Consider the following 27,809-nt stretch of genomic DNA (forward strand, 5'->3'; position numbering starts at 1 on the left):
GGGGCAGTATTATAGTAGTTATATTCTTGTATATAGGGGCAGTATTATAGTAGTTATATTCTTGTATATAGGGGCAGTATTACAGTAGTTATATGCTTGTACATAGGGGCAGTATTATAGTAGTTATATTCTTGTATATAGGGGCAGTATTATAGTAGTTATATTCTTGTATATAGGAGCAGTATTATAGTAGTTATATTCTTGTATATAGGAACAGTATTATAGTAGTCATTCTTGTATATAGGAGGCAGTATTATAGTAGTTATATTCTTGTATATAGGGGCAGTATTATAGTAGTTATTTTCTTGTATATAGGGGCAGTATTATAGTAGTTATATTCTTGTATATAGGAGCAGTATTATAGTAGTTATATTCTTGTATATAGGGGCAGTATTATAGTAGTTATATTCTTGTATATAGGAGCAATATTATAGTAGTTATATTCTTGTACATGGGGGCAGTATTATAGTAGTTATATTCTTGTATATAGGAGGCAGTATTATAGTAGTTATATTCTTGTATATAGGGGCAGTATTATAGTAGTTATATTCTTGTATATAGGGGCAGTATTATAGTAGTTATATTCTTGTATATAGGAGCAGAATTATAGTAGTTATATTCTTGTATATAGGGGCAGTATTCTAGTAGTTATATTCTTGTATATAGGGGGCAGTATTATAGTAGTTATATTCTTGTATAAAGGGGGCAGTATTATAGTATTTATATTCCTGTATATAAGGGCAGTATTATAGTATTTATATTCCTGTATATAGGGGCAGTATTATAGTAGTTATATTCTTGTATATAGGGGGCAGTATTATAGTAGTTACATTCTTGTATATAGGGGGCAGTATTATAGTAGTTATATTCTTGTATATAAGAGCAGTATTATAGTAGTTATATTCTTGTATATAGGGGCAGTAGTGCAGTAGTTATATTCTTGTATATAGGGGCAGTATTATAGTAGTTATATTCTTGTATATAGGGGCAGTATTATAGTAGTTATATTCTTGTATATAGGGGCAGTATTACAGTAGTTATATGCTTGTACATAGGGGCAGTATTATAGTAGTTATATTCTTGTATATAGGGGGCAGTATTATAGTAGTTATATTCTTGTATATAGGGACAGTATTATAGTAGTTATATTCTTGTATATAGGAGCAGTATTATAGTAGTTATATTTTATATAGGAGCAGTATTATAGTAGTTATATTCTTGTATATAGGAGCAGTATTATAGTAGTTATATTCTTGTATATAGGGAACAGTATTATAGTAGTTATATTCTTGTATATAGGAGCAGTATTATAGTAGTTATATTCTTGTATATAGAGGCAGTATTATAGTAGTTATATTCTTGTATATAGGGGCAGTATTATAGTAGTTATATTCTTGTATATAGGGGGCAGTATTATAGTAGTTATATTCTTGTATACAAGAGGCAGTATTATAGTAGTTATATTCTTGTATATAGGAGCAGTATTATAGTAATTATATTCTTGTATATATGGGGCAGTATTATAGTAGTTATATTCTTGTATATAGGAGCAGTATTATAGTAGTTATATTCTTGTATATAGGAGCAGTATTATAGTAGTTATATTCTTGTATATAGGGGGCAGTATTATAGTAGTTATATTCTTGTATATAGGGGCAGTATTATAGTAGTTATATTCTTGTATATAGGGGGCAGTATTATAGTAGTTATATTCTTGTATATAGGGGCAGTATTATAGTAGTTATAGTCTTGTATATAGAGAGCAGTATTATAGTAGTTATATTCTTGTATATAGGAGCAGTATTATAGTAATTATATTCTTGTATATAGGAGCAGTATTATAGTAGTTATATTCTTGTATATAGAGGGCAGTATTATAGTAATTATATTCTTGTATATAGGGAACAGTATTATAGTAGTTATATTCTTGTATACAAGAGGCAGTATTATAGTAGTTATGTTCTTGTATATAGGAGCAGTATTATAGTAATTATATTCTTGTATATAGGGAGCAGTATTATAGTAGTTATATTCTTGTATATAGGGGCAGTATTATAGTAGTTATATTCTTGTATATAGGGGGCAGTATTATAGTAGTTATATTCTTGTATATAGAGAGCAGTATTATAGTAGTTATATTCTTGTATATAGGAGCAGTATTATAGTAATTATATTCTTGTATATAGGAGCAGTATTATAGTGGTTATATTCCTGTATATAGGGGCAGTATTATAGTAGTTATATTCTTGTATATAGAGGGCAGTATTATAGTAGTTATATTCTTGTATATAGGGGCAGTATTATAGTAGTTATATTCTTGTATATAGGGGTCAGTATTATAGTAGTTATATTCTTGTATATAGGGGCAGTATTATAGTAGTTATATTCTTGTATATAGGGGCAGTATTATAGTAGTTATATTCTTGTATATAGGGGCAGTATTATAGTAGTTATATTCTTGTATATAGGGGCAGTATTATAATAGTTATATTCTTTTATATAGGGGCAGTATTATAGTAGTTATATTCTTGTATATAGGGGGCAGTATTATAGTAGCTATATTCTTGTATATAGGGGGCAGTATTATAGTAGCTATATTCTTGTATATAAGGGGCAGTATTATAGTAGTTATATTCTTGTATATAGGGGCAGTATTATAGTAGTTATATTCTTGTATATAGGGGCAGTATTATAGTAGTTATAGTCTTGTATATAGGGGGCAGTATTATAGTAGTTATATTCTTGTATATAGGGGGCAGTATTATAGTAGTTATATTCTTGTATATAGGGGTAGTATTATAGTAGTTATATTCTTGTATATAGGTGGCAGTATTATAGTAGTTATATTCTTGTATATAGGTGGCAGTATTATAGTAGTTATATTCTTTTATATAGGTGGCAGTATTATAGTAGTTATATTCTTGTACATTTTTTTTTTCCCCCAGACATTTATAAAATCCTTGTGTCCTATATCTACCTCTAGGTGGAGCTTAGAGAAGAATATTTTGTATATATCTTTATTCAGCTCCCTCTAGTGGTGGATTAAGGCAGACAGAATTTTATTGTTGAACTCAAAGCAGAAGATTTGAAGCTTTGTATCAGAAAACAAGAGCAACAACCTCTATATCGATTTATTGTGAAATTAATCAACAGTTGATTTTCATCTTAAAGTTAATGTATTTTATCCAGTGATTCACTGAACCTCCTGTCTACTTCTCAGTATGTCTAGGGGCGTAGAATAATAATTTTGGGATCTGGTGGTCGTCCCGGTTATTTCTCACATGCAGGAACTAGATATAACTAACTTCGGAAGATTCTTGACTTATATTTTTACTGGAAAAAAATCACTGGAAAAGGACAGGAGTTTGTAATAAAATATAACTTTTATTGAAGTATAATATAAAATAAATCTAACAAAAAATATTCATGCAAAAAGAAAAAAAGGACATACTATAATGACATCCTCAATGATGAAAAAGACAAGTAGTGCGAGTGTAACCCTCATGTTGTATGAAGTAAAAAGCCACAATTATGCAACATGTGTAAAACATTGATGGATTGTGATTTGAGCGCTGGTATTCCAATCTATTTCCCACATATATGAAAAAGGACTTGTAGTAGCTATGGGGGTTTGTTGTGTATATACTCCCCTACCCGTTCCTGTTGTGGTCTCTCTCGATCGAGTTTGATAGTTTAAGATGGAATCCTATTCACATCCTCAAGTTTGGAAAGATTCTCCCGACGCGTTTCCTCCAGACAACTGAGTCGTCAGGGGAGACTAAGCCTTTGTGGCTTGTTTTAAGCGTGTCGCGTATTACTGGTTGTGGCTCCCAGTTTGCCACTGCAAGCGCTCTGAGTAATGAAACTATTCAGCAGCATCTCCTCCGCTCCATATGCTCGCGTTGAGCGTCTAAGGTTATCCTTAGACTTTGGAGGAAACGCGTCGGGAGAATCTTTCCAAACTGGAGGATGTGAATAGGATTCCATCTTAATCTATCCAACTCGATTGAGAGAGACCACAACAGGAACGGGTAGGGGGGTATATACAACAAAACTGTCTTTTTCATCATTGAGGAGGTCATTATAGTATGTCCTTTTTTTCTTTTTGCATGTATATTTTTTTGTTATATTTATTTTGGATTATATTTTCAGTAAAAGTTATTTTTTATTACAATCTCCAGTCTTTTTCCAGTGAGTTTTTTTTCCCTGACTTTCTGTAGAGTATATATTGCTATATGTCTATCCCCACGGTGAGGGAGCATTTTATTCACCAGTTTTTTTCACTTCTATTCACTGGACATTTTTTCATTTGTATCACCTACAGAATTGTGTGTTGTAAAAAGAAAAAGAGGACGACCAAAAGGGTCCACAAAGAAATCCATTGCCGAGGAGGAGCCTGCCGAGAGTAATGGAAACCTGCCTAAAGAGGACGCCGAGGAGGGACGCTTGTCCCCGGAGCCCGTGCCGGACAGTCTGGAATGCCGAAAGTGCAGCCGAACCTTCTCCAACATCCGACAGCTGAAGAAACACATCTGCATCATTGTATTCAATGATGATGAAGATATCACTCAAGGTAAGTGAGAAAAAATGGTAACGTCATGACTTGTGCTCCAGTCACATCCAGAGCTGCCTTCAAAATTCTTCTGGCTGTCACTGCTGTCGGAAAGCTTAGCTGTGACTTGTAGAATTGTATTGTGGAAGATGTCATTCATTTTTTATGTTGGTTTTATATGCAGTGACTGCTTTATGCCCAACGTCTCCCTCAGTGCGCCACCTCGAAGTCTAATCTGTGCCAAACCTAAAAGATGCAGCAAGGAGATATGAGGACTAATAGAAAGTGGAACGCGTCTTTGAATGTGACTAGAGCATAAGACTCTTATATTTTTATTTTGCTCTGAACACTGTGGTAACTCAATGGGTTAAAAGGGACTCTGTTTACCTGCAATCCTATGTAAAAGCCCTGACAACGCATTTTACTATGGTGGGCTGTGCTGCATCTGTATAATTTTTATGTATAATGTGCTTGTTCACAGCAGCCAATCTGAGTAAGCAGAGCTACAGTATAAAGCATAGGGGCAGAGCAGGAGCCTGAGCCTCTAATAAGGCATTAAAGGGGTTTTCCCACCAGGGACATTTGACGTATCTACAGGATATGTCAGATAGATGCGGGTCCCACCTCTGGGACCTACCTCTAGAACGAGGCCCCCTAAACCCCGTTCTACCTTTTTCTGCTCCCACTGCCTCTCGGCAACTTCCTGACTATATAGTCGGGAGTACGAAAAAACGAAAAACGCGTAGCTCGCTGAGCTACTCTGTTTCCGTAAGTCCCATAGTAGTGAATGGCCATTACGGAAGCAGCGGAGCATGCGAGATACGCGGTTTTCGTACTCCCGACCATAGAGTCAGGAAGTGGCCGGGAGGCAGTGGGAGCAGAAAAAGCTAGAACGGGGTTTAGGGGGCCTCGTTCTAGAGGTAGGTGCAGGTACCACAGGTCGGACCCGAGATCAGACAGTTGTGACATCTAAACGTCCCTGATAGGAAAACCCCTTTAAGTGGCTTTTAGACTACATCAGACTCCAATAGACAGTGTAGCTCAGGTGGAGTCACTGATCATAGCTGTGTCGTTATGAACCGGAGCTCCTAATTAGCCGGCACCGCGTATAATACGTGACTGATTATGATCGTTGACACCACCTCAAATCTAGACGTCCCTTTTAATATTTAAAAAGAATATGTCTGTCTGTGTGAGTTTTTACTATTGTTTTATTTTCTTTTCATTAGCCAATGACTTTGAGGGGAAGTTCATTTTGACCGATAGGGAGAAGGAAAAACAGCCAAAGCGATCACGCCTGCAAAAAACGGAGAAACCGCCGCAATCCAAGGATACGGAGAAAACCCAAGGAGTGAATCCCATCGTCAGCGTTCTGTTAACGGCTCACGAGGCTATTCCAGGTATCGGTCTGTTTGTGTTTCATACCCACATGCAAAGGAGCGAGGACTGCAAGACCAGAACTGGTGCGGGGAGGGGTCATGTCCCATATTAGGACTGGATGACACCAAAGTCTGATTAATGGGACCAGCACCGGTCCTGAGACCAGACAGGTTATAGCTCGTGGCCAGGCTTGTGAGGTCATTGTCCGTCCACACGACCAGATTTCCATTTTTGCGTCACTTCTTTACTTTAGAGTTCACCCAGTTTCCGCTAATGGGGTCCGCTTCTGTTTTTGGCAAGAAATATACCAACAGAAGACTTGTCTGTTTTATCAAATCCTTGTATTACCCATGGAATAGCATCGCTGGAGAATCTTTTTTTATTTTTTTTATTTTAACCCCTTATGGACACGGCCAATCTTCATTTTTTTCATTTTCATTTTTTCCTCCCCGCCTCCCAAAAGCCATAACCTTTCATTATTTTTTTTTCTGCGACCTAGCCGGATGAGGGCTTGTCTTTTGCGGGAGAAGTTGTAGTTTTTCATGGCATCATTTATTGTACCGCATAATGTACCGGGAAGCTGAAAAAAAAAAAGATTTATTCGGTGAAATGGGCAAAAAACAGCGATTACGCCATTTTTCGGGAAGTTTTTGTTTTTACGGCGTCCACCAGACAGTAAAAAAATTAGATGTTCAACTTATTCTACGGGTTGATATTACGGCGATACCAAATTTAAAAAAATATCTATAAATATTTATTTTTTTTTTTTTATGTTTTACCACTTTTCTAAAAAAAAATGTGCTTAAAATATTGTTTTGTGTCGCCATATTCCGAAAGCCATAACTTTTTTTTTTTTTTTTCGTCGATTTGAGCGATGTGAGGGCTTATTTTTTTGCAGGGGAGTGCTGTCGTTTTTATTGATACCATTATGGGAGACATGCAACTTTTTGCTCGGTTTTTTTCAACATTTTTTGTTTACGGCGTTCATTAAGCAGGTTAAATAATATTATATTGTAATAGTTCAGACTTTTACGGATGCGGCGATACCAGTTATGAAAAAAATAAATATATTTTTTTTAACATTACTTTAGGGAAAAAAAGGTGTTTTTGTATTTTTTTTTTTTCTGAATTCTTAATCTCTTTTTTTATTTTTTTTAACATCCACGGGTCGTATCCGACCTGGAAACCGCAGCACCTTGTGTCCGCGAAAAATCGCACCAACAACATATTTTTGTATTGAAGATATGTTATACTGACAGCCTCCAGTAGAAAGATGGCAGACCTGGGAGCCTCCATTAGGCCCCAGGCTGCTATGACAACCATCAGCACTACCAGATCACGTCGGAGCGGGCCGCCCCCCTGATGCCAGTGATTTAAATGTTGTGGTTGCTATTGGATTGACCATGGCATTTAAGGGGGTAAACGGGTGGAATCAAAGTGATCTTTGATTCTGCCTGTTGCAATTAGATGTCGGCTGTATTACACAGCCATCACCGGCTATGCTCAGCCCTTGAACCCGCTCCAAACTTCCCCTTAACAGCTGTCACGTACATGTACGTGGCATGTGGTTAAGAACGGAGTTGTGCCGTCCTCTGTTATTCCTCCTGGAAATGTATAAATTAACAACTAGGGGTTACCATTTTCCCTGGTCAATCGGGTGTGCCCCAAGAAGCATAGTAACATCCAGATGTCTGTTTATTCATACATTTCCAGGAGGAGCAGCAGAGGAATGGCACAATTCATACGTCCTAATAGGAAAACCTGTGTTACACACGTACCCTTGTCAGTGCCAATTAGTTTCAGTGGAGGGTACCTTGCACGGAAGGCCAGTTCTCCACTGTTGGAGAAGAACAGCCCTCCCGTTCATGCCTTCGGTTTTTGTATGTGTCCCATTGGTTTTAACGGTGAAAAGTTTTTCAGCATAATGAAACATGGGGAAAAAACTGGTTTGATGATGAAGTTCTGCAAGTTGGTTTTCCACAGTAGCAGCACTAGAAACGTATGGCCAAGAATTCCCACCTTGTAATGTTCTGGTTAATCACTAAGATATAGCTATCCATAGCATCGGATATAGGGGGTCCAACCCTCGGAAACCAAGCTGATCCAGAGAACAAAGGTACCGATGTCCCTTCTGCTGTTTTCCTGCAAGGCGGCACTCGTGGTCATCAGCTGTTCAGCACTCGTTTATATTCAGGGAGCGTTATGAAAGGTTTTCCTTCCTGGTTCTGTGTCTCTGGAGGGAGGAGGGAGCTACAAGTGAGAGCAGGAAGAGAGATCACGTCCTGTTCGGGTCCTCTTACCCAGCCTGACGTCAGCCGTGTCAACGAGCGCCTCGTTGATCGGCATTCGTTTGCTCCTTTCACGAGGTGGTATGTAGGGAGACGAGGGCTCGTTACTACGGTCGCTCGTCCTCATACGTTTCTATCAAGTCGGCATCGCGTCTTCCTGTTTACACAGATAGATGTGCTGCCGGCAACGATAATATTTTAGTTTACATAAACGTTACGATCAGCAGATAATAGACCGTTTGCTCGTTCATTGGCTGATCGTTGCCCTGTTTAAAGGGAACCTGTCGCCTTCATTTCACCTATTAAACCAGCAATAGTGGTAGTGGGTGTAAAATCATTTTTATGTAACCTAGAATTGTCTTGTAAGTCGGCTCCGAGCCTTTCGTATTTAGTTTTCAGTGTTCCCGCGCCGTATGCTAATGAGCATAAAGAGTCATGTCTTCATTCCTCAAGCCATTCCGAGTTTACCCCGCCTCCTTACTTTTGATTGACAGCTCCTCGCCTACCCCCACACGAAATCCTGTGCTTGCGCATCGATGTTCTGGTGCGTGCGCAAAACGGGACACCATAGCGGCGTTTCCGCAGTAACTAGATTCGACACCTGGACGAAGCAGGGAAGGGTATCGGACCATACATGACAGGCGCGTGCTCTCTCAGGTGAGATTTTGGCATTCAGGGCGGGCCAGTTTTCGGCAGGGGGCGAACATAAGAAGGGGAACAAACGAGACTGCCGGATTATTACCATAAAAGGCGCAAAATGTTTGCAGACCGTTATTTGCGGTCGGAGGAGGAGTTTAGTAGAGGGGAGAACGGCAATGAACTTTAGACAGCAGCGGCCAGCGAGGGGTGGGGAGAGTTCAATGGGTGACATCCTGGTGACAGGTTCCCTTTAAACAGGGCAATGATCGGAACGAACATTCGGTGGACGCTCGTTTGCCCAAAAATTGTCATCTCTCCTGTAAAATCCTCCAGTGACCCCAGGGTGGGAAGGGGAAGGAACTTGTGGAACTTTTCTTCATGTTATCACCCCTCTTCTCAATCAGAGAGGATATGGGGTAATTTTTACTACAGGGGAGAAAATGAGAGGTTGCATATTAAATCCCCCATGCGCCTAATCAGACCAATAATCGACTTGACCTGCATCTTACTCGCACAGATTTTTGTTCAGGTCCCAAACTTTTATTTTTAGGAGGGGTTTTGCCTCTTAGGCTCGACTTTTAGACACAATTGGATGCTTTAAAGCTAAATTGCATGATGGCGCCCATAACTGTAAAGTGCCGGGTGGCATTATGGTGTCTCTTTTTTTTTTTTTCATAAAATATGATATGATGTGTGGAAATTGTCAGCAGTGAAAGGGTTAAAAGGGTTCTCCACTTTGCGATCGGCTTATCGTCCAGTAATCCTTCTAACAAGTAGTGAATGTGCAAAGTGTTTACCCTGCCGAGACCTCCAGCGATCAGCTATAATATGTAGGGTTTCAGGCAGCACGTGTTTAATTTCCCTGCAGCGCCACCCCAGGAGAAATTAAGCATTACACAATGCTCATTCATATCAATGTGATGTCTGTGTAATACAGGATCGGATTGGTCCTCCGAAGAGACAGACGCTCTATGTGACCAAGAGATGAGGATCCCGAAGTGAGGACCCCCCTCTATCTCAGAATTTCCTTATAGGATGTATGATAATGTTTTTTTTTTTAAACTGGACCACCCATGTAAGGAGCCGCAGCCTTAAACTTGCACTGCAGCCACTTTATCCTGTAGATCTTGTGGGTCGTGTCAGTCAGACCCCTGCTGATCAGTAATTAATGGTATATCCTAGTAATATTCTATCCTTTCTTCTGATGGGAAAATCCCTTTAAAGGGGTTGTCCGGGCACGGCCAACTGATGACCTATCCAAAGGATAGGTCAGCAGTATATGATTGGTGGTGGTCCGACACCCAGACCCCGCACCGATCAGCTGCTCCGGCTGCTTTCGGGCAACGTATGTCCATGCCGGAAGCAGATTGCTCCGGTCACAGTATAGCGGCAGAGCTGCAGTTCCTCTCCTATTCAAGCGAATAGGAGCAGAGCTGCAATTCTGCAGCATGGCCACTATGTGGTGTACGGAGCCATCTGAATACACTGCACAACATCCGGCAGCCAGAGCAGCTGATCAGTGCAGGGTATGGGTGTCGGACCCCCACCGATCATATATTGATGTGGATAGATAATCCATGGTCTGTGCACGGACAACCCCTTTAAGTAAACCGCAGCCAACACTGTTACTTGCTGCCACACCACTAACTCTTTCAATGAGTGTCGCCCCGTTTCGTTGCTGAGGTCCGACGAGGGGCTTCTCTTTCCTGTAGACCCTATAATGATCTCTAGTTCTAGACCATCAGTTTGGCTTTAGGCTGCCCCCTCAGACAGCACATCATGAAGCTATAGCCTTTTTTTTTGTTCTCCCTAATCTGGCAGGAGCAACAAAAATAGTTCCTATAGAAGCTGCAGCTCCGGCGGTGGAACCCGAAGTGAACTCGCAGGCGGCTGATCCAGAGCAGGGTCTGAGAAGAGGATACCAGGAATACGCCATCCCACAAGTCGCTCAGGAACAGGCTGCTCACTCCAGCAGGTAGCACAAAGGGGCACATGTCTCAGAAAAGGGTAATATGCACAAAAAAAGGTGCTAGTGATGTGCGACAAAATTATGGAGCATGTGCGACTCCTGTGAAGTTTTAGAAAATGGTGCATAAAATGGATGTGGCCAAACTCGCACCAAATTTATTATAGAGGTTCATCAATGTTTACAGCAACATATTGGCGCACACGTACGGCACTTATGAGAAGGTGTGTAAGGAACAAAGTGTGTAGTTGTGCCAGGTGTATTATGCCACGTGTGCTATTTTGATAAATTTTAACGTATAGTCCAGAACTTTTCTGCCAGCGACGCTTTTCGCTATTGTTAGATTAACAGTTTGTAGATGTAAGTGGCCTCTTTTTGTTTCAAAATACGTTAGAAAATATTAGAGGTAACTTTGTGTAAAATGGCTTACTTATCTTGTACTGATTCTGAGTTACAGCCAGTATTATATTCCAGTGCTGCATTAACAACCGTTGACTGGTTGTCAGTTACTCCCCTTACCTCTTATCTAAAGAAAATCACCAGAGCTAGCTCTGTGCAGACTCTGAACAAAAACGAATTCTGAAAGATTTAGACGCTGAAGCATGCAGAATAGGGAGTGCAGCTCTGGAGTATAATACAGGATGTAACTCAGGATCAGTACAGGATAAGTAATGTAATGTATGTACACAGTGACTCCACCAGCAGAATAGTGAGTGCAGCTCTGGAGTATAATACAGGATGTAACTCCGGATCAGTACAGGATAAGTAATGTAATGTATATACACAGTGACTCTACCAGCAGGATAGTGATTGCAGCTCTGCAGTATAATACAGGATGTAACTCCGGATCAGTACAGGATAAGTAATGTAATGTATGTACACAGTGACTCCACCAGCAGAATAGAGAGTGCAGCTCTGGTGTATAATACAGGATGTAACTCAGGATCAGTGCAGGATAAGTAATGTATGTACACAGTCACTCCACCAGCAGAATAGTGAGTGCAGCTCTGGAGTATAATATAGGATATAACTCGGGATCAGTGCAGGATAAGTAATGTAATGTATGTACACAGTGACTCCGCCAGCAGAATAGTAAGTGCAGCTCTGGAGTATAATACAGGATGTAACTCAGGATCAGTACAGGAAACGTATTATAATGTACAGTATGTGCACAGTGACTCCACCAGCAGAATAGTAGGTGCAGCTCTTGAGTATACTGGATGTAAGGCCCCATGCACACGACTATATTTTCATCTATCCGTAAATACGGATCCGTAACCGTCCATAACTTATCAGTATATACGGAACGGTATCCGCAAATACAGTCAGTAGTGCATCTGTATTTAACCTGTATATACGGATCAGTAAAAAAAAAAAGGGATGCTGCAAATGATGTCACCAACATGTTGCATAGCTCTGGAGTATAATACATCATATAACTCTGGATCAGTAGAGGATAAATAGTGTATGTACAGATATATATATATTACACACATTGCACTAAATGTTTTTCATGCTGGTTAAAATAAAATACTCCTCCATGGCTAAACATACTTCCTTAAAATGCTAAGGGGAGTATTTATTACTCTACTGAAACATATATATATTTTGACCTCTGCCTCCGCTCCTGGTGTATATTTTGCTGACATGGAAATAAAAATATCCGCTTGTTGTCTCCGGTGGAATTGTCCTGGATTGATGTGCGGGATTCATTGCCGGTGGTGGCGAGCAGCTGGAATTTCGCACTTTATTTGAGAAGGTGCCCTCCGAGGGGTTCACATTCAGCTGCTTTAATTTCACTTAGATGTAGATTAGAGCCCTGGACATGTTTCAGCCGTCAGACGCGCTCCCTCAGCGCCGACAACTTTTAGATTTACAATTAGGAAGTTCAGGAAGTGCTGGTGAAGAAGATTAATGGAAGACGGCCCGAGTCCGGGTAAACGTTATTTCACAAATTACCAGAGAGCTCACAAATATGTTCCTAGAAGGAATTCGTGTTCTGTCATCGCCTCTCACTTCATTTAATAGCCTAGTGCCGATATTATCTCCAGTGAAGCATAGAGCAAATCTCAAAACGTCCCTAGTAAATAGAACTCCGGCAGTTACCCTATTCTGTCAAGTGGTTAAAGGGCTATTCCCATCTAAATGTCTGCTGGATCCGGGTCCCAGAACACCTATGTCTTGAACGAGGGTCCCCTGAACCACGCGGCCCCTGTCTATTATGGTCTATGGAAGTTTACGGAAACGGCCGAACAAACGCGCTCCCCTATTTCCGCTACTCCCATAGAAGTGAATAGAGAGCTGCGCGTCCACATCCACCTCTCCATTCATTCTCCATCTGGATGCGATGATCGTGGTTTGGGGGACCCCCATTCAAAACATAGCTGCGGGTTTACCCGCATCTATCAGACGTTCTTGGCATATCCCTTGGATATGCTGAAAATGTCTTCGATGGAAATAACCTTTGAAGTATTTTCTCCCGTTTCGGGGGAAAGCTGGGTGACTATATGGCCACCATTACATCTCCCATTAACCAGCTTTGTCATGCAACGTTACATCCAACACTTTCATAACTAGCCAAGGTTGCCATTTAGGATAAATTCTTTGCATAGATATCTTCTTCATTCAAGTTGTTAGCCTTTGTCTTAATAATATCTATTTATGGAGAATCTGGGTGATTACCAATATGGCCACCATTACTGTAGCCAAGGAGATTGTAACCCAGTTTTCTTAGGGGCTGTTAACATCTACGTTGGAGGCTCCGATAGGGGCATCGGTCACAGATTCTGCTGCTTTTGCCAGACGAAATAGCGCATCAATAGTGCTAGAAAATGTTGCAAGAGTTACTTTATTAGTATTTCTGGAGGCCCCACTCCCTTCATCCAGCAATGAAAATTAACCTATCCTCCTGAATCCTTATGTACAGTAACTCTCTACAGTCTTTCTCTTATAATCTTAGCTCTTTGTTCCCCAGACTAGCCCTGCCTTTCATTTCTGGGACAGGAAGTAGCTACATGACTGTTCCTTCCTGTCGGACATATTAGTAATTGAAAGTCTTTCTTTTCTGTCACACAGAGGTGTTTTTCCCTCTCTGGTCTTCCTGGCAGGCCAAACACGTTGAAAAACTATTAATGCAGGAAACTAGTACATTCGTGATGAAGGAAGTAGCTAGCTTCTCCTCCTACTTGGTTGTAATAGGAATAAATATAGGTAAAACGTGGGATTTTTAACAATTGTTGCTGTTTTATTGTATACATCGTGATACCCTGGACAGATAATGTTCAAGTCTCTAGAATTAATCATTTCCTTTTTAACGTTCCTTTTTTTTTTTTCAGGATAGGCCCAAACCAGCTTAAAATTTTCACTTGCGAATATTGCAATAAGGTCTTTAAATTCAAGCACTCTCTGCAGGCCCACCTGCGAATTCACACCAATGAGAAACCATATAAGTGCCCCCTATGTAACTACGCCAGTGCCATTAAAGCCAACCTTAGCGTCCACATGCGGAAACATACAGGAGAGAAGTTCAGTTGCGATCACTGCTCCTTCAGCTGTCTCAGTAAAGGTCACCTCAAGGTGCACGTAGAGCGCGTTCACAAGAAAATCAAGCAGCATTGCCGATTCTGCAAAAAGAAGTACTCCGATGTCAAGAATCTCATCAAACATATCAAAGAAACACATGACTTGTTGGACAAGAAGGTGAAGGACAACTTCGATGAGCTTCGGTTACTGACCCGAGAAGGAAAGAGACAACTCTTGTACGACTGTCACGTCTGTGAGCGCAAATTCAAAAATGAGCTGGAAAGAGACAGACACATGCTGGTTCACGGAGACGAGAGACCGTTTGCTTGCGAGCTCTGCGACCATGGGGCCACAAAGTATCAGTCTCTTGAGCTACATATACGGAAACACCCCTTCGTCTACGTGTGCTCCAAATGTTTCAAAAAGTTTGTCAGCACCGTGAGATTAAAAGCTCACATTAAAGAATTTCACCCTGATGTTCAGGAGGACTTTATATTTTGCAATTCCATTAATCAAAGTTTTTGTCTCCTGGAACCTGGGAGTGACATTCAGCAAGAAGCTCTGGTTGATGTTGAAGGTGAAGCTCATCTAGACTGCAACGCACCTTCCGTACCGGTACCCCCAACGTTTTTACCGGAGAACATTATTGGACAATCTCAGAACTTGAAAGCTCAAAGTGACGGTTTATCACCAGGCCAACAATCACACTTGCTTGTCTCCGACAACGAGCAAGTAAGTAATTTCGCAAAATGCACTACGTCAAAGCGAGCCGACTCTTCTGACATGTCTTCGGAAGTGTCAAATGATGATCTTCTACGTGGTTTGACCGAGAAAGAAAATAATCATTTATATGCTAATCTTGGAAATGTTCAAGGCGAACCTAATGAATCCGGAGCCGTCAATCATATCACAAGTGAAATCACTCACATAAGACGACCCGTAGTATTCGAATCTTTGGCTGACCAGATTTCATACGGACATCTTGAAAGTAGAGGTCAACAAAGTCCAAAGGAGAGTGCAGTTGAGGTGGAAAACACAGAGCTTGTCCCTTCCGTAAACCCAATGCCGGCAAATTCGGGAGAGACGGCAGCCTTCATGGCCATCTTGAATGGATTGCACAAGAAACAGTTGACTGTGGCCTTGTTTCAGAAGATTAGGAAGATTTACGGGGAACTGGAGTGTGAGTACTGTGGTAAGGACGGAAACTTTTATTGAAAGGGAACCTATCACTACGTTTGGAGACTCTAAACCACCGGCATGTCGTTATGCAGCTGGAGTTTAGTGTTCCAAACCTGCCCACGTCGAAACCGGACATTTAGGCAATAGTTAGTAAAATAACTTACAAGTTATGGAGATCACTCCGGGCGCGGCTTCATTGGCATTTGTCATTAGATAAGCATCTTACCATTTTTGAATTACAACATAGTATATGCCATCACTAGCTCTTGGGGTAGGACATTCCATATTGTGACTGCTTTTACTGTAAAAAACCCTTTCCCATATTGATGCCTGAAATCCTTTTCCTCTACAATTAATGAATGTACCCTGGCCCTTTGGACAGTTTTTGAAATGAATTAATCCTGCTGCCAGTACTTTGTATAATATATCTTATTTGTAAATTAGATCAACTCTAAAGGCCCTATAACACCGGCCGCTGCAGCGAGCGTTGATCGGCGCTCGTTTGCTCCTGTCAGACTGAGCTATGGATCGGGACGAGCAGTCGTTGCTCCGATCGATCGTCCCCATACATTATTATCATGTCGGCAGCACATTTCTTTGTGTAAACAAGGAGACGCGCTGCCGACAACGATAATATTTTACTTTTTTTAAAACGATACGACCAGCAGATGATCAAGCGTTTTCTCGTTCATCTGCTGATCGCTGATCTGTTTACACAGGACAATTCTCGGCAAAGAGCGTTATATGAACGCTTGTCTGTCTGATAATCGCCCAGTGTAAAACCCCCTATAGGCGTCTCTTCTTTTCTTTTTTTCAAGCTCGATTTTTATAGCTTCTCATTTTAGAGACCTCCAATTTAAAATAATAATCTAGTTGCCACCTTTGAACCCTCGCCATCTCTCCTATATTCTTTTTTTTACAGTGTGGAGCCCACAATTAAATATCATGTTCAAGTTGTGGCATTTCAAGGGATTTATAGCGGGGAAATATTACATTGGGAATACAGGTTTTTCTCTCGTTTATAGACCCTAAAATCTTTGTGCTTTAGCAGCAGCTGTTTGACATTGAGTACTGCTGCTTACCTTGTAACCAGAATACCCAGGTCCTTCTCTTATTCTGTTATTTGAGTGGGGACTTGCTGTGGAATATGTTGGGGTTTTATATCAGCAATTGGAAATAGATCGTTCTGTTTTCTTATTTAATTCATTTTACAGGTAAGCTGTTCTGGTATCAGGTCCACTACGACATGCACGTCCGAACGCACACTAGGGAGCACCTGTACTACTGCGCTCAATGCAGCTACTCATCCATCACCAAGAACTGCCTAAAGCGTCACGTCGTGCAGAAGCACAGTAACATGTCCATGAAATGTCCGGCCCCGGGCTGCAGCTACTCCAGTCCTGACAAATACAAGCTGCAAGCCCATCTGAAAGTCCATGCTGAGCTGGTAAGTAGAGCGCACACATGCAATAAACCCTATACTCCAACAGGCAAAAAGATTCATTGTATAAAATAAAAAGTATACATTTCTCTTTAATAGATTATTATTTTTTTTTTATCGGTCTTAATTTTCTGGTTGTGTTTTTTACTTGGTTATCTTGCCTGGGTTGCAAAGATTCGCTTTCTAGCCAGCACCTGAACATAAAACCTATGGACTTCCATGCGAAAGTGTAGTGAGCATGCTCAGTGTCCTGTTCAGTAGTCACTGTGCAGGAAGGGGGAGGAGGAGGCGAGATGCTCCCATCACCTATTGTCAATGGTGTAATCCTGTGTTATCAGCCTTCCGCTTTATAATTGAGGTTGTTGTAACCCCGCCGATGATAATGAGATGACCCTGCCTATAGTTTACACCGCACAAGCAAAACCATAATAAAGGGTTCAGCCGTCCAACTCCACACATAGCGGAAAATATCTGCTGTGGATTACCAGGGTTTTTTGCCCCTATACATCAAGTAAATGGGAGAAGACTGAATTACTGTGAACTGCCGGTATAAGTGTGTTGGTTCTTGACAGTATGAAGCAGTGGAAGAACTAAAAAGGGGAAGCGGCGCTCGCATGACCACTACAGCCTTTTCTAAACAGCTGATCGGCAGGAGTGCTGAGAATCTGTGCCCCACTGATCAGATATTGATGGCCTATCCTGAGAATAGGCTATCTATTTTATCTCTCCCGATAACCCCTTTAAATCTGAAAGCTGATCCATAGACCAGATGCTGTTGGCTGCTTATTTTCACTGCAGTGGCCGCTACAGGGGAAACTGAGTATTACATGCATCCATTCAAGTAAATGTCTGTCCATGTGTTCCATAGATATGCCTAGACTGCTGGAGTGAGAGATGCTGCTTGTTAGGGACTCCATGTTTTGGGTCAGGGCCTTTGTATAGTTCAACATCAGCCAGACCACCCTAAAATTTTGTGTTTCCTATTTTGCAGGACACATAGGGCTTTCCTAGAATTTAAAAATGGACCCGATATCAATTAATTTTGTAGGTTAGGCACAAATGGTCATAAGCCGGAATAAAATGCTGTTTTTTCCTATATTTTTTTTTTTCTTGCTATGCTTTAAGCGCTTCACGCACCATGACGTGCTGGTAAGTCCTGGTGCAGGGGGAGAAGTATGGAGCTGGCTCATGCGCTGACTCCGCCCCATACGCTGTGAGTGTCAGCTGTGTATTACAGCTGACACCCGGGACTACTGGCCAGGAACAGCGATTGCGCTATTTCTGTCTGTTGAACCTCTCAAATGCTGCAATCCATCGCGACCGCAGCGTCTGAGGCATTAAAAAGATGGGACGGCCACCTCAGACCGCTCATCTGCCTCTGACATGATCGCGGGGTGCTGATGGTTGTCATTGCAGCCAAGTGGCCTAATGAAAACCCCCAGGTCTGCCTCCGGCAGGGCTGAATAGAAGCCTGTAAAAATGGCAATCTGTAATTCATTAATATTGCAGTGTATTGTACCAGTGATCGCTGGTTCAAGTCCCCAAGGAGACTAATAAAATGTGTAAAAAAAAAATAAAGATTTTTAGTAGTAAAAAAAAAACAAAACATTTCCCATTTTACAAGTAATGTAAAAAATAATGAAGACACAGAAAGTATCTTTCTGTGTCCGTAAAAGTCTGAACTCTTATGATATAGCATTATTTAATTAGCGCGGTGAATGGCGTAAAAAGAAATAAATAATATAAAACGGCAGAATCGCTATTTTTTGGACAACTTGGCGAAAAATATTTTTTTAATAAAGTGATCCAGAAGTTGTTTGTACTAAAAAATGGTACCAATGAAAACCACAGCTCGTGCCGCAATAAATAAGCCCTCGCACCGCTCAATCGGGGAATAGTTTTCTCTTTCTAAATGGAGTAAAACATTAGGAAAACTATAAATTTGGTATCGCCGTAATCGTATTGACCAGCAGAATAAAGTTAATTTTGTCGTTTTTACCGCACGGTGAAAGACTCAAAAACAAAACCCAAATGTAAATGGACGAATCGCAGTTTTTCCCAATTCCACCCCACATAGAATTTTCTTTTCAGTTTCCGATTACATTATATGGTAGTTTAAATGTTGCCAATATAATCTACGACTCCTCCCGCAAAACATAAGCCCTCGCACCGCTCCATTGACGGAAAAATAAAAAAAGTTATGACTCTTGGAAGGCGGGGAGTGAAAAATAAAAAAAAATGGCTTCACCCTGAAGGGGTTAAAGAATTTTAAGGGGTGTAGTGAGCATTTTGCCCCCACAGGGCTGTTTTACCCGCAATAACGAGCGGCCATTAACAGGCTGGTTGAGAGCTGAGCCAAACATGGTGCCGGCGTGGTTGTTGGCCGCGGCGCGACCGCGCCAGGACCGCTCCGGTTGGACTTTCTCTAACACAACACTTTTACAGTTCCCAGTAATAAGCTGCCATGTTGAGTCTTGTAGAAAAGATTTTGATGTCTCACAATGGCTGAAATTTGGGAGAAATATGTAGCTGATTTGGTAGAGGGGAATGTTTTTCACACCTTTTGAATGTTTGTGTGGCAAATAAATATATATAATTTTTTAAATTACATTCACGTTCTTTACTAGGCAAAAATTTGGCGCCAATTTTACCCTTTAAAATCCATGGTGAGATGGGGGAAGGAATTGGGTAGGGGAATCTCGGTGGAGTTATGGTTAATATCTACTATCCGCTTGACTAGAACTGCGAGATTCGTAGACCGTCTAGAAAACACAGACAAAAAAATCTACTGTTTGGATTTTGAGGTATGATGTATAGCAGCACAGGCAATATCTGGGTGAAGCCCTGGGGAAAAGACCAATACCCCGTCAGTATAGAAGCAAATAAATAGGCAGCACTCCGTAGGTGAAGGGTCGGGGTACTTTATTACCCTAGTGAGGCGTTTCAGCCCCGTCCGCTGGGGCTTTTCTCACCGTGACCTGGTATAACCACAAGGTGTATATATCACAGTGTTGACTAATTGTGTAACAATATCCACTTAAAGTAAAGTAGCGTACAAAGCGCTGTATCATAATATGCACAGACCTCAACAGTGGGATACAGAGAACGAGAGGTGGGTGACCCGTATCCGGCTGTCAATAGTCTACAAAAGTTAACCCTTAATCCGTACAGAGTGTAAAACTGATAACATGTGACATGAATATAAAGTGCAGGTACATATACTAACGTTTAAAAGACAATCCGGATCACCTCCAGGAAACCTGGTCAGGAAGGTTTAAACCAAGACTGCGGCGTCTACACCGCTCTAACAGGTAGTGACGTGCGGTATCCGGGGCCGGATACGCTGCTGAAAAGTATGCAGCATATCCGACCTAGAATCCACAGGGAATTCCAGCCGAACCACCGCTCCAAATTGTGGTGCAGATTTTCATTCGGAATTGCCGCTGCAGAAAGCAGAACCGGAAAAGAAAAAAAAAAACTTACCTCGCTGGTGTTGCCATAGCAACCAGTGCCTCCTCCCCACGTCTGACCTCTGTGCAGCCCGGCCTCCTGTGATGATGCTGCATCCCATGTGACCGCTACAGCCGGTGATTGGCTACAGCAGTCACATGGGATGAAATGTCCTCCTAGGAGGCCGGGCTGCGTGGAGAATAGCTAGGGGAACAAGGAGCCGTCGCTATGGCAACGCCGGGGAGGTACGTATGGAATTTTGTATTTCAATCTGATTTATTTGACCAATGCTTAGGCCCCATGCACGCGACCGTAATTATGGATCACGTCATTACGGATGAAATTGCGGACCCATTCATATCTAGTGGCCATGGACACCTCTCAGTATATTTACGGATGTGTGTCCGAGCCGTAGAAATAATCCACAAAATATAGAACCAGTCCTATTCTTGTCTTCAATGACGTCACGAACTCCATCCGTACTTGCGGACAGTAAAAACCCTTACGGTCGTGTGCACGGTCTGTGATTTCAGCACACAGAAGATGTGCATTTATTTCAACGGGACTGGACCGTGAAAAACTACTTGTTTTGAGTTTTTACGGTCCGCGATTGCGGCCCCACACGGTCCGTGTAAACCACAGTCGTGTGTATGGGCCCTTCTAAATTAATGGGTCCGCAATTCATCTGCGTGTTTGCGGATGAATTGCGGACACAAAAACACGCTCATGCGCATGAGGCCTAAGTGTACTGATTTGGTGTTTTTTTTTTCTTTGTGTTGTATCGCGATTTTATTTTATGGATGTTTCAAATTCTGTTTATTGAAAACCAAAGTTGAAATAAAATAAAAAAAATGAATGTACGTAAAAGGCGGTGGAGGGAGGGAGAGCGGCGGCGCATCTCTGTGACTTCCCTGTGCCCTACGTAACCTGCGGATCAGAACTCTTTTATTAGCCGTAAAAAAAACATTTCCCTTTTACCTTCTTTCGTATCCACTTTCTCGCTTGTTAGGAATCCAACGTCGGCCGCCAATGTCACCGTAACCTCAGATGTGCATTGCAAAAAAATTTCTTTTCAAAACAATTCCTTTTTATGCGGTTTCCTTGCAAGTCGGTAGACGCCGGGAGAAAGACGCGCTTCACTGTATGAATGACAATGTCCCGTTTCCATAACTACAGTAGGAAGAAAACCTGCCGTCAGCGGATCATAAAAGCTGGATCTGTATCCTAAATAAATGTGATGGCCGAAGCCGTCCCCATTATCACTCCCGGAAACTGCGTTCGTACAATAACGGCCATTATGGACCCTTTTTATTTAAGCCTGGAGGACCATGGACCCCGCTGCGGCCCATATAGAAGCGTCTCTGCTCAGCGTTCGTTATACGGGGTGCAGCCCCTTTATAATGCAATAATATAGATCTCTTACTGTGCAAAAGCCTGCGGCCCCCCGATTTGTTTATATCCACCACTTGATGGTTATTTTTTGGCAGTGACCAGACAAATTTATCGGTTTCCGAACATTTATTTCATAAAACTATTGTAGATGGATATTTGCTTCCAGTCGCCTCCATCTTATTTTTGCCAGTTACGTTCAGTCTAGATATCGAATTCCCCCGTTATTATTTATAGTAAATTCTACTTGCCTTCTGAAATACCTTTGTGAGACAAGACGCTGTCTTCTTTATAGAAAGGTTCCTGCTTTTTATTGCTTCGTGCTGTGTGAATGACTAACACATGAGACAGGGAGGCAGTACTATCTGTGTGCCTACATTATTTACAGGCAGAGACCGAGGGGCAGGACTGTAAGTGAATGCAACATTTACAGGGAGGCAGTACTATGTGCCTACATCATTTACAGGCAGAGACAGGGAAGCAGTACTATCTGTACCTACATAATTTACAGGGACAGACAGGGAAGCAGTACTATTTGTACCTACATCGTTTAGGGTATGTGCACACGTAGTGACCAAAAACGTCTGAAAATCCAGAGCTGTTTTCAAGGGAAAACAGACCCTGCTTTTCAGACGTTTTTTGACCAACTCGCGTTTTTCTGCGTCGTTTTCGTGGCGTTTTTTACGTCCGTTTTTGGAGCTGTTTTCATTGGAGTCTATGAGAAAACCGCTCCAAAAACGTCCAAAGAAGTGTCCTGCACTTCTTTTGACGAGGCTGTATTTTTACGCGTCGTCGTTTGACAGCTGTCAAACGACGACGCGTAAATAACAGGTCGTCTGCACAGTACGTCGGCAAACCCATTCAAATGAATGGGCAGATGTTTGCCGACGTATTGGAGCCGTATTTTCAGACGTAAAACGAGGCATAATACGCCTTGTTTACGTCTGAAAATAGGTCGTGTGAACCCAGCCTTACAGGGAGAGACAGGGAAGCAGTACTATTTGTACCTACATCGTTTACAGGCAGAGACTGGGAGGCAGTACTATCTGTACCTACATCATATACAGGCAGAGACAGGGAGGCAGTACTATCTGTACCTACATCAGAGACAGGGAGGCAGTACTATCTGTACCTACATCATTTACAGGCAGAGACAGGGAGGCAGTACTATCTGTACCTACATCATTTACAGGTAGAGACAGGGAGGTAGTACTGTTTGTACCTATATAATTTACAGGGAGGCAGTACAATCGGTACCTACATGATTTTCAGGGAGAGACGGACACAGTACTATCCCCATAAAATTATTTTTAGAAATTTTGCGGGAACAGATTGTATTGCTTCACTGTTTCTATTTGTAATTGATATAAGCACAGTAGTACTACTACACCTTTGCCTGCCTTTCATTCACTGTAAATTATGGAGGTACATAAAGTACTGCCACACTGTTTACTCATAAATTTTGTATACACCGGTAGTAGTACCTCTTTGTCTTTTCTGTCTCTCCTTTATAAATGTTGCAGGCACAGGGAGACCCATACTATCTGTGTCTATATAATTTACAAGGAAAGACAGGGAAGCAGTACTATCTGTACCTACATTATACACAGGGAGGCAGTACTATCTGTGCCTACATAATTTACAAGGAGAGACAGGGAGATAGTACTATCTGTACCTACATCATTTTACAGGAAGAGACAGGTAGACAGTACTAGCTGTACCCACATCATTTATGGGGGGCGGGGCTGAGGCAGTACTATCTGTACCTACATAATTTATAGGGAGACACAGAGTTTCATTACGTTCTTTCCCTAAAGGAAAGTGGATACAAAAAGATATTCTGTTCCGCCTAGCCAGGCCACCTCATTACACGGAAACCTAAGCGCCAAGATGGTGGTCACCTTGGTTGCATATAATCTGTTGCTACGCATACACCCCCGGCTATTCCATGCGCATATTGTTATTTAAAAATAATAGTACTACTACAAAGGAGGCACCACACCTTTGATACATGGGGAAGAGGTGGATTATAATATTGAGACAAAACAACTTTGATTGAGACGTGCGTCACGCCCTGTATGTAATGGATCATTAACCATTTTTTGGGGAGAACGTCAAAGAAACGGCAGAAATCTTGAAAACCCCGTGTAATCTTGGTAAACTCTCCAGCTTCAGGCTCCAGGTTTGTTTTTAGTTCAGTGCGATCGGCTCTTTCACAGCGGTCACATCTACAAGTCATATCTATTCTGCATTTGTAGCTATTTCTGTGGTCGTGATCAATAGGTGTGACTGTGACGGTCGATGTCAGGCTTTTAATTAAGCCCCGATGGGGACCGAGCGACTGAGAGAAGACAGCAGGAGACTGTAGGCGGAAGCCATTTGGAGTTTGGTAGAGCCGTCCTTTCTAATGAAGACCTTCTTCACAGGCTCCCGTGTTTGTGACAAATTATTCGCCCGTCCGTCCCGTTAATGCTTCACTCAAGGCCACGTTGTGCTGTAGGAAACGAGAGTTGCCATCGTTAATGATGTGCCGCTAGAGACCCAGGTGTGTTTTCTATGGGAAGCGCCGTGTACACTGATATATATTTATAGCCGCAGATAAAACTTTTAGTGCATGCAATTATTCAGCTTCCCACTGTTAGATTGTAGCCGAGCCGTTCGTTGTCGGAATAGGCGCGTAAAATTGGCAAATTGCTGCTCTATGTCTAAGCAGAGCCCCCCCTCCCCCTGCAATATTCCTATGGAAAAATTCCGAAATGGCTTTTCATTGTAGACTCCACAGGGGCTGGGTAAATAAAAAAACGGCTGATGTATCAATAGATGACACACTGCCGCACGAATCGGTCATGTGAAGAAGCTGGCGGGACAATATTTGCATGAATATAGACTTCTGTTTTCCAGTTCAGCTAAACATTACTGGGTTTTATGCACCGGGAGACCAGAACTGTCCAGGATCTGGTATAATCTGTGGTTCTTTATAAGTTTAGAAGCTTGCTGGGGATTGGTCAAATGTGCAGTTTCTTTAGCTACTGAAAGGTTATAACTAGGCAAACTGATAATCCAGGCCTATCACCTCTTACAGCAGATGTATAACCCGGTACCAGAAAGTCCACTTGAGTAAACCATCTCCAACAGGTGGGAAATTAAAAAATTGTTTGTGGAGGAGATCTGGGGTATGGCAACCGGGCATCATGATCTTTAAGAGACCTTAGGTAGGTGGGGAAGAGGACAATATTATAGTAGTTATATTCTTGTATATAGGGGGCAGTATTATAGTAGTTATATTCTTCTATATAGGGGGCAGTATTATAGTAGTTATATTCTTGTATATAGGAGCAGTATTATAGTAGTTATATTCTTGTATATAGGAGCAGTATTATAGTAGTTATATTCTTGTATATAGGAGCAGTATTATAGTAGTTATATTCTTGTTTATAGGGGCAGTATTATAGTAGTTATATTCTTGTATATAGGGGGCAGTATTATAGTAGTTATATTCTTGTATATAGGGGGCAGTATTATAGTAGTTATATTCTTCTATATAGGGGGCAGTATTATAGTAGTTATATTCTTGTATATAGGAGGCAGTATTATAGTAGTTATATTCTTGTATATAGGGGCAGTATTATAGTAGTTATATTCCTGTATATAGGGGGCAGTATTATAGTAGTTATATTCTTGTATATAGGGGAAGTATTATAGTAGTTATATTCTTGTATATAGGGGGCAGTATTATAGTAGTTATATTCTTGTATATAGGGGGCAGTATTATAGTAGTTATATTCTTGTATGTAGGGGGCAGTATTATAGTAGTTATATTCTTGTATATAGGGGGCAGTATTATAGCAGTTATATTCTTGTATATAGGGGCAGTATTATAGTAGTGATATTCTTGTATATAGGGGAGCAGTATTATAGTAGTTATATTCTTGTATATAGGGGGCAGTATTATAGTAGTTATATTCTTGTATATAGGGGGCAGTATTATAGTAGTTATATTCTTGTATATAGGGGCAGTATTATAGTAGTGATATTCTTGTATATAGGGGAGCAGTATTATAGTAGTTATATTCTTGTATATAGGGGGCAGTATTATAGTAGTTATATTCTTGTATATAGGGGGCAGTATTATAGTAGTTATATTCTTGTATATAGGGGGCAGTATTATAGTAGTTATATTCTTGTATATAGGGGCAGTATTATAGTAGTTATATTCCTGTATATAGGGGGCAGTATTATAGTAGTTCTATTCTTGTATATAGGGGAAGTATTATAGTAGTTCTATTCTTGTATATAGGGGGCAGTATTATAGTAGTTATATTCTTGTATGTAGGGGGCAGTATCATAGTAGTTATATTCTTGTATATAGGGGGCAGTATTATAGTAGTTATATTCTTGTATATAGGGGGCAGTATTATAGTAGTTATATTCTTGTACATAGGGGGCAGTATTATAGTAGTTATATTCTTGTATATAGGGGCAGTATTATAGTAGTTATATTCTTGTATATAGGGGGCAGTATTATAGTAGTTATATTCTTGTATATAGGGGCAGTATTATAGTAGATATATTCTTGTATATAGGGGCAGTATTATAGTAGTTATATTCTTGTATATAGGAGCAGTATTATAGTAGTTATATTCTTGTACATAGGGGGCAGTATTATAGTAGTTATATTCTTGTATATAGGGGCAGTATTATAGTAGTTATATTCTTGTATATAGGGGGCAGTATTATAGCAGTTATATTCTTGTACATAGGGGGCAGTATTATAGTAGTTATATTCTTGTATATAGGGGGTAGTATTATAGTAGTTATATTCTTGTATATAGGAGCGGTATTATAGTAGTTATATTCTTGTATATAGGGGCGGTATTATAGTAGTTATATTCTTGTATATAGGAGCAGTATTATAGTAGTTATATTCTTGTATATAGGGGCAGTATTATAGTAGTTATATTCTTGTATATAGGAGCAGTATTATAGTAGTTATATTCTTGTATATAGGGAGCAGTATTATAGTAGTTATATTCTTGTACATAGGGGGCAGTATTATAGTAGTTATATTCTTGTATATAGGGGCAGTATTATAGTAGTTATATTCTTGTATATAGGAGCAGTATTATAGTAGTTATATTCTTGTATATAGGGGCAGTATTATAGTAGTTATATTCTTGTATATAGGAGCAGTAGTATAGTAGTTATATTCTTGTATATAGGGGGCAGTATTATAGTAGTTATATTCTTGTATATAGGGGGCAGTATTATAGTAGTTATATTCTTGTATATAGGGAGCAGTATTATAGTAGTAGTTATATTCTTGTGTTTAGACCAGTTTTCTGTACCCTTCCCCCACTCCTGTTGGCCGCTCATACAAGGTGCGTTACTCAGCTGGGTGTAACAGAGCGCACAGGAGAAAGCTCTGTCCAGGGTAATGAGATTATGAAATGTAAGTCATGATGGGAGGGAGATATTCAGAATAAAAAAAGTTATTTAGCAGAAACATTTCATGGTCTTTACCGTGCGTTGTAGGCAGGGTTGCTGCACCAGTGATGTTAATATGAAGCGTTGCTGTAATCGCTCTGTACTGTTTTGTAATTGCGTTTACACGCATGAGTAGCGGCGTCTTTTGAGAGCGCAGTGTTGTCTATATATTATGTAGTGATAGGGCTCTAGCAGTAGCGTATGTAGCTGCGTACATTTTCTCCGGCAGTCCTTCTCGGACCTGTCAGTATAAATACACTGCAGCTGTTGTCTGTAAACCCTTTTATAAGACTCATGTCATTATTTTACATTTATTCTCCCTGGAAATGTCGGCTTTATGCCACTTCTCTACCCGTTGTCTAATACGCTGTCCGCACCTCGACGGGGAAAGACATTGATTTTGTAGTGGGGAAAAAAAAAAACAATGGTTTGTCTTCTGGCTGATTGGATTACCTGGTGAAATATGCCTCGTAAGAAGCGTTCAATATATTCGGTTACAGGGAGATGTAAAGACTCAAG

The 27,809-nt window shown here is 40.8% G+C and overlaps 1 protein-coding gene across 2 annotated transcripts in view; it reads left to right on the forward strand.

Moving 5' to 3' along the window:
- The window catches only part of ZFAT (zinc finger and AT-hook domain containing), a 166,911-nt gene that overhangs the window by 37,928 nt on the left and 101,174 nt on the right, over nt 1-27,809 (forward strand). For both annotated transcript variants that reach the window (XM_075825704.1, XM_075825705.1), the window contains exons 4-8: nt 4,325-4,573; nt 5,782-5,952; nt 10,681-10,834; nt 14,161-15,539; nt 16,741-16,973. In XM_075825704.1, the coding sequence (XP_075681819.1) occupies nt 4,325-4,573; nt 5,782-5,952; nt 10,681-10,834; nt 14,161-15,539; nt 16,741-16,973 (2,186 nt within the window). The remainder of the gene's footprint in view (nt 1-4,324; nt 4,574-5,781; nt 5,953-10,680; nt 10,835-14,160; nt 15,540-16,740; nt 16,974-27,809) is intronic.

This window comes from Rhinoderma darwinii, chromosome 5 (assembly GCF_050947455.1).
Source record: "Rhinoderma darwinii isolate aRhiDar2 chromosome 5, aRhiDar2.hap1, whole genome shotgun sequence".
Lineage (NCBI taxonomy): Eukaryota > Metazoa > Chordata > Amphibia > Anura > Rhinodermatidae > Rhinoderma > Rhinoderma darwinii.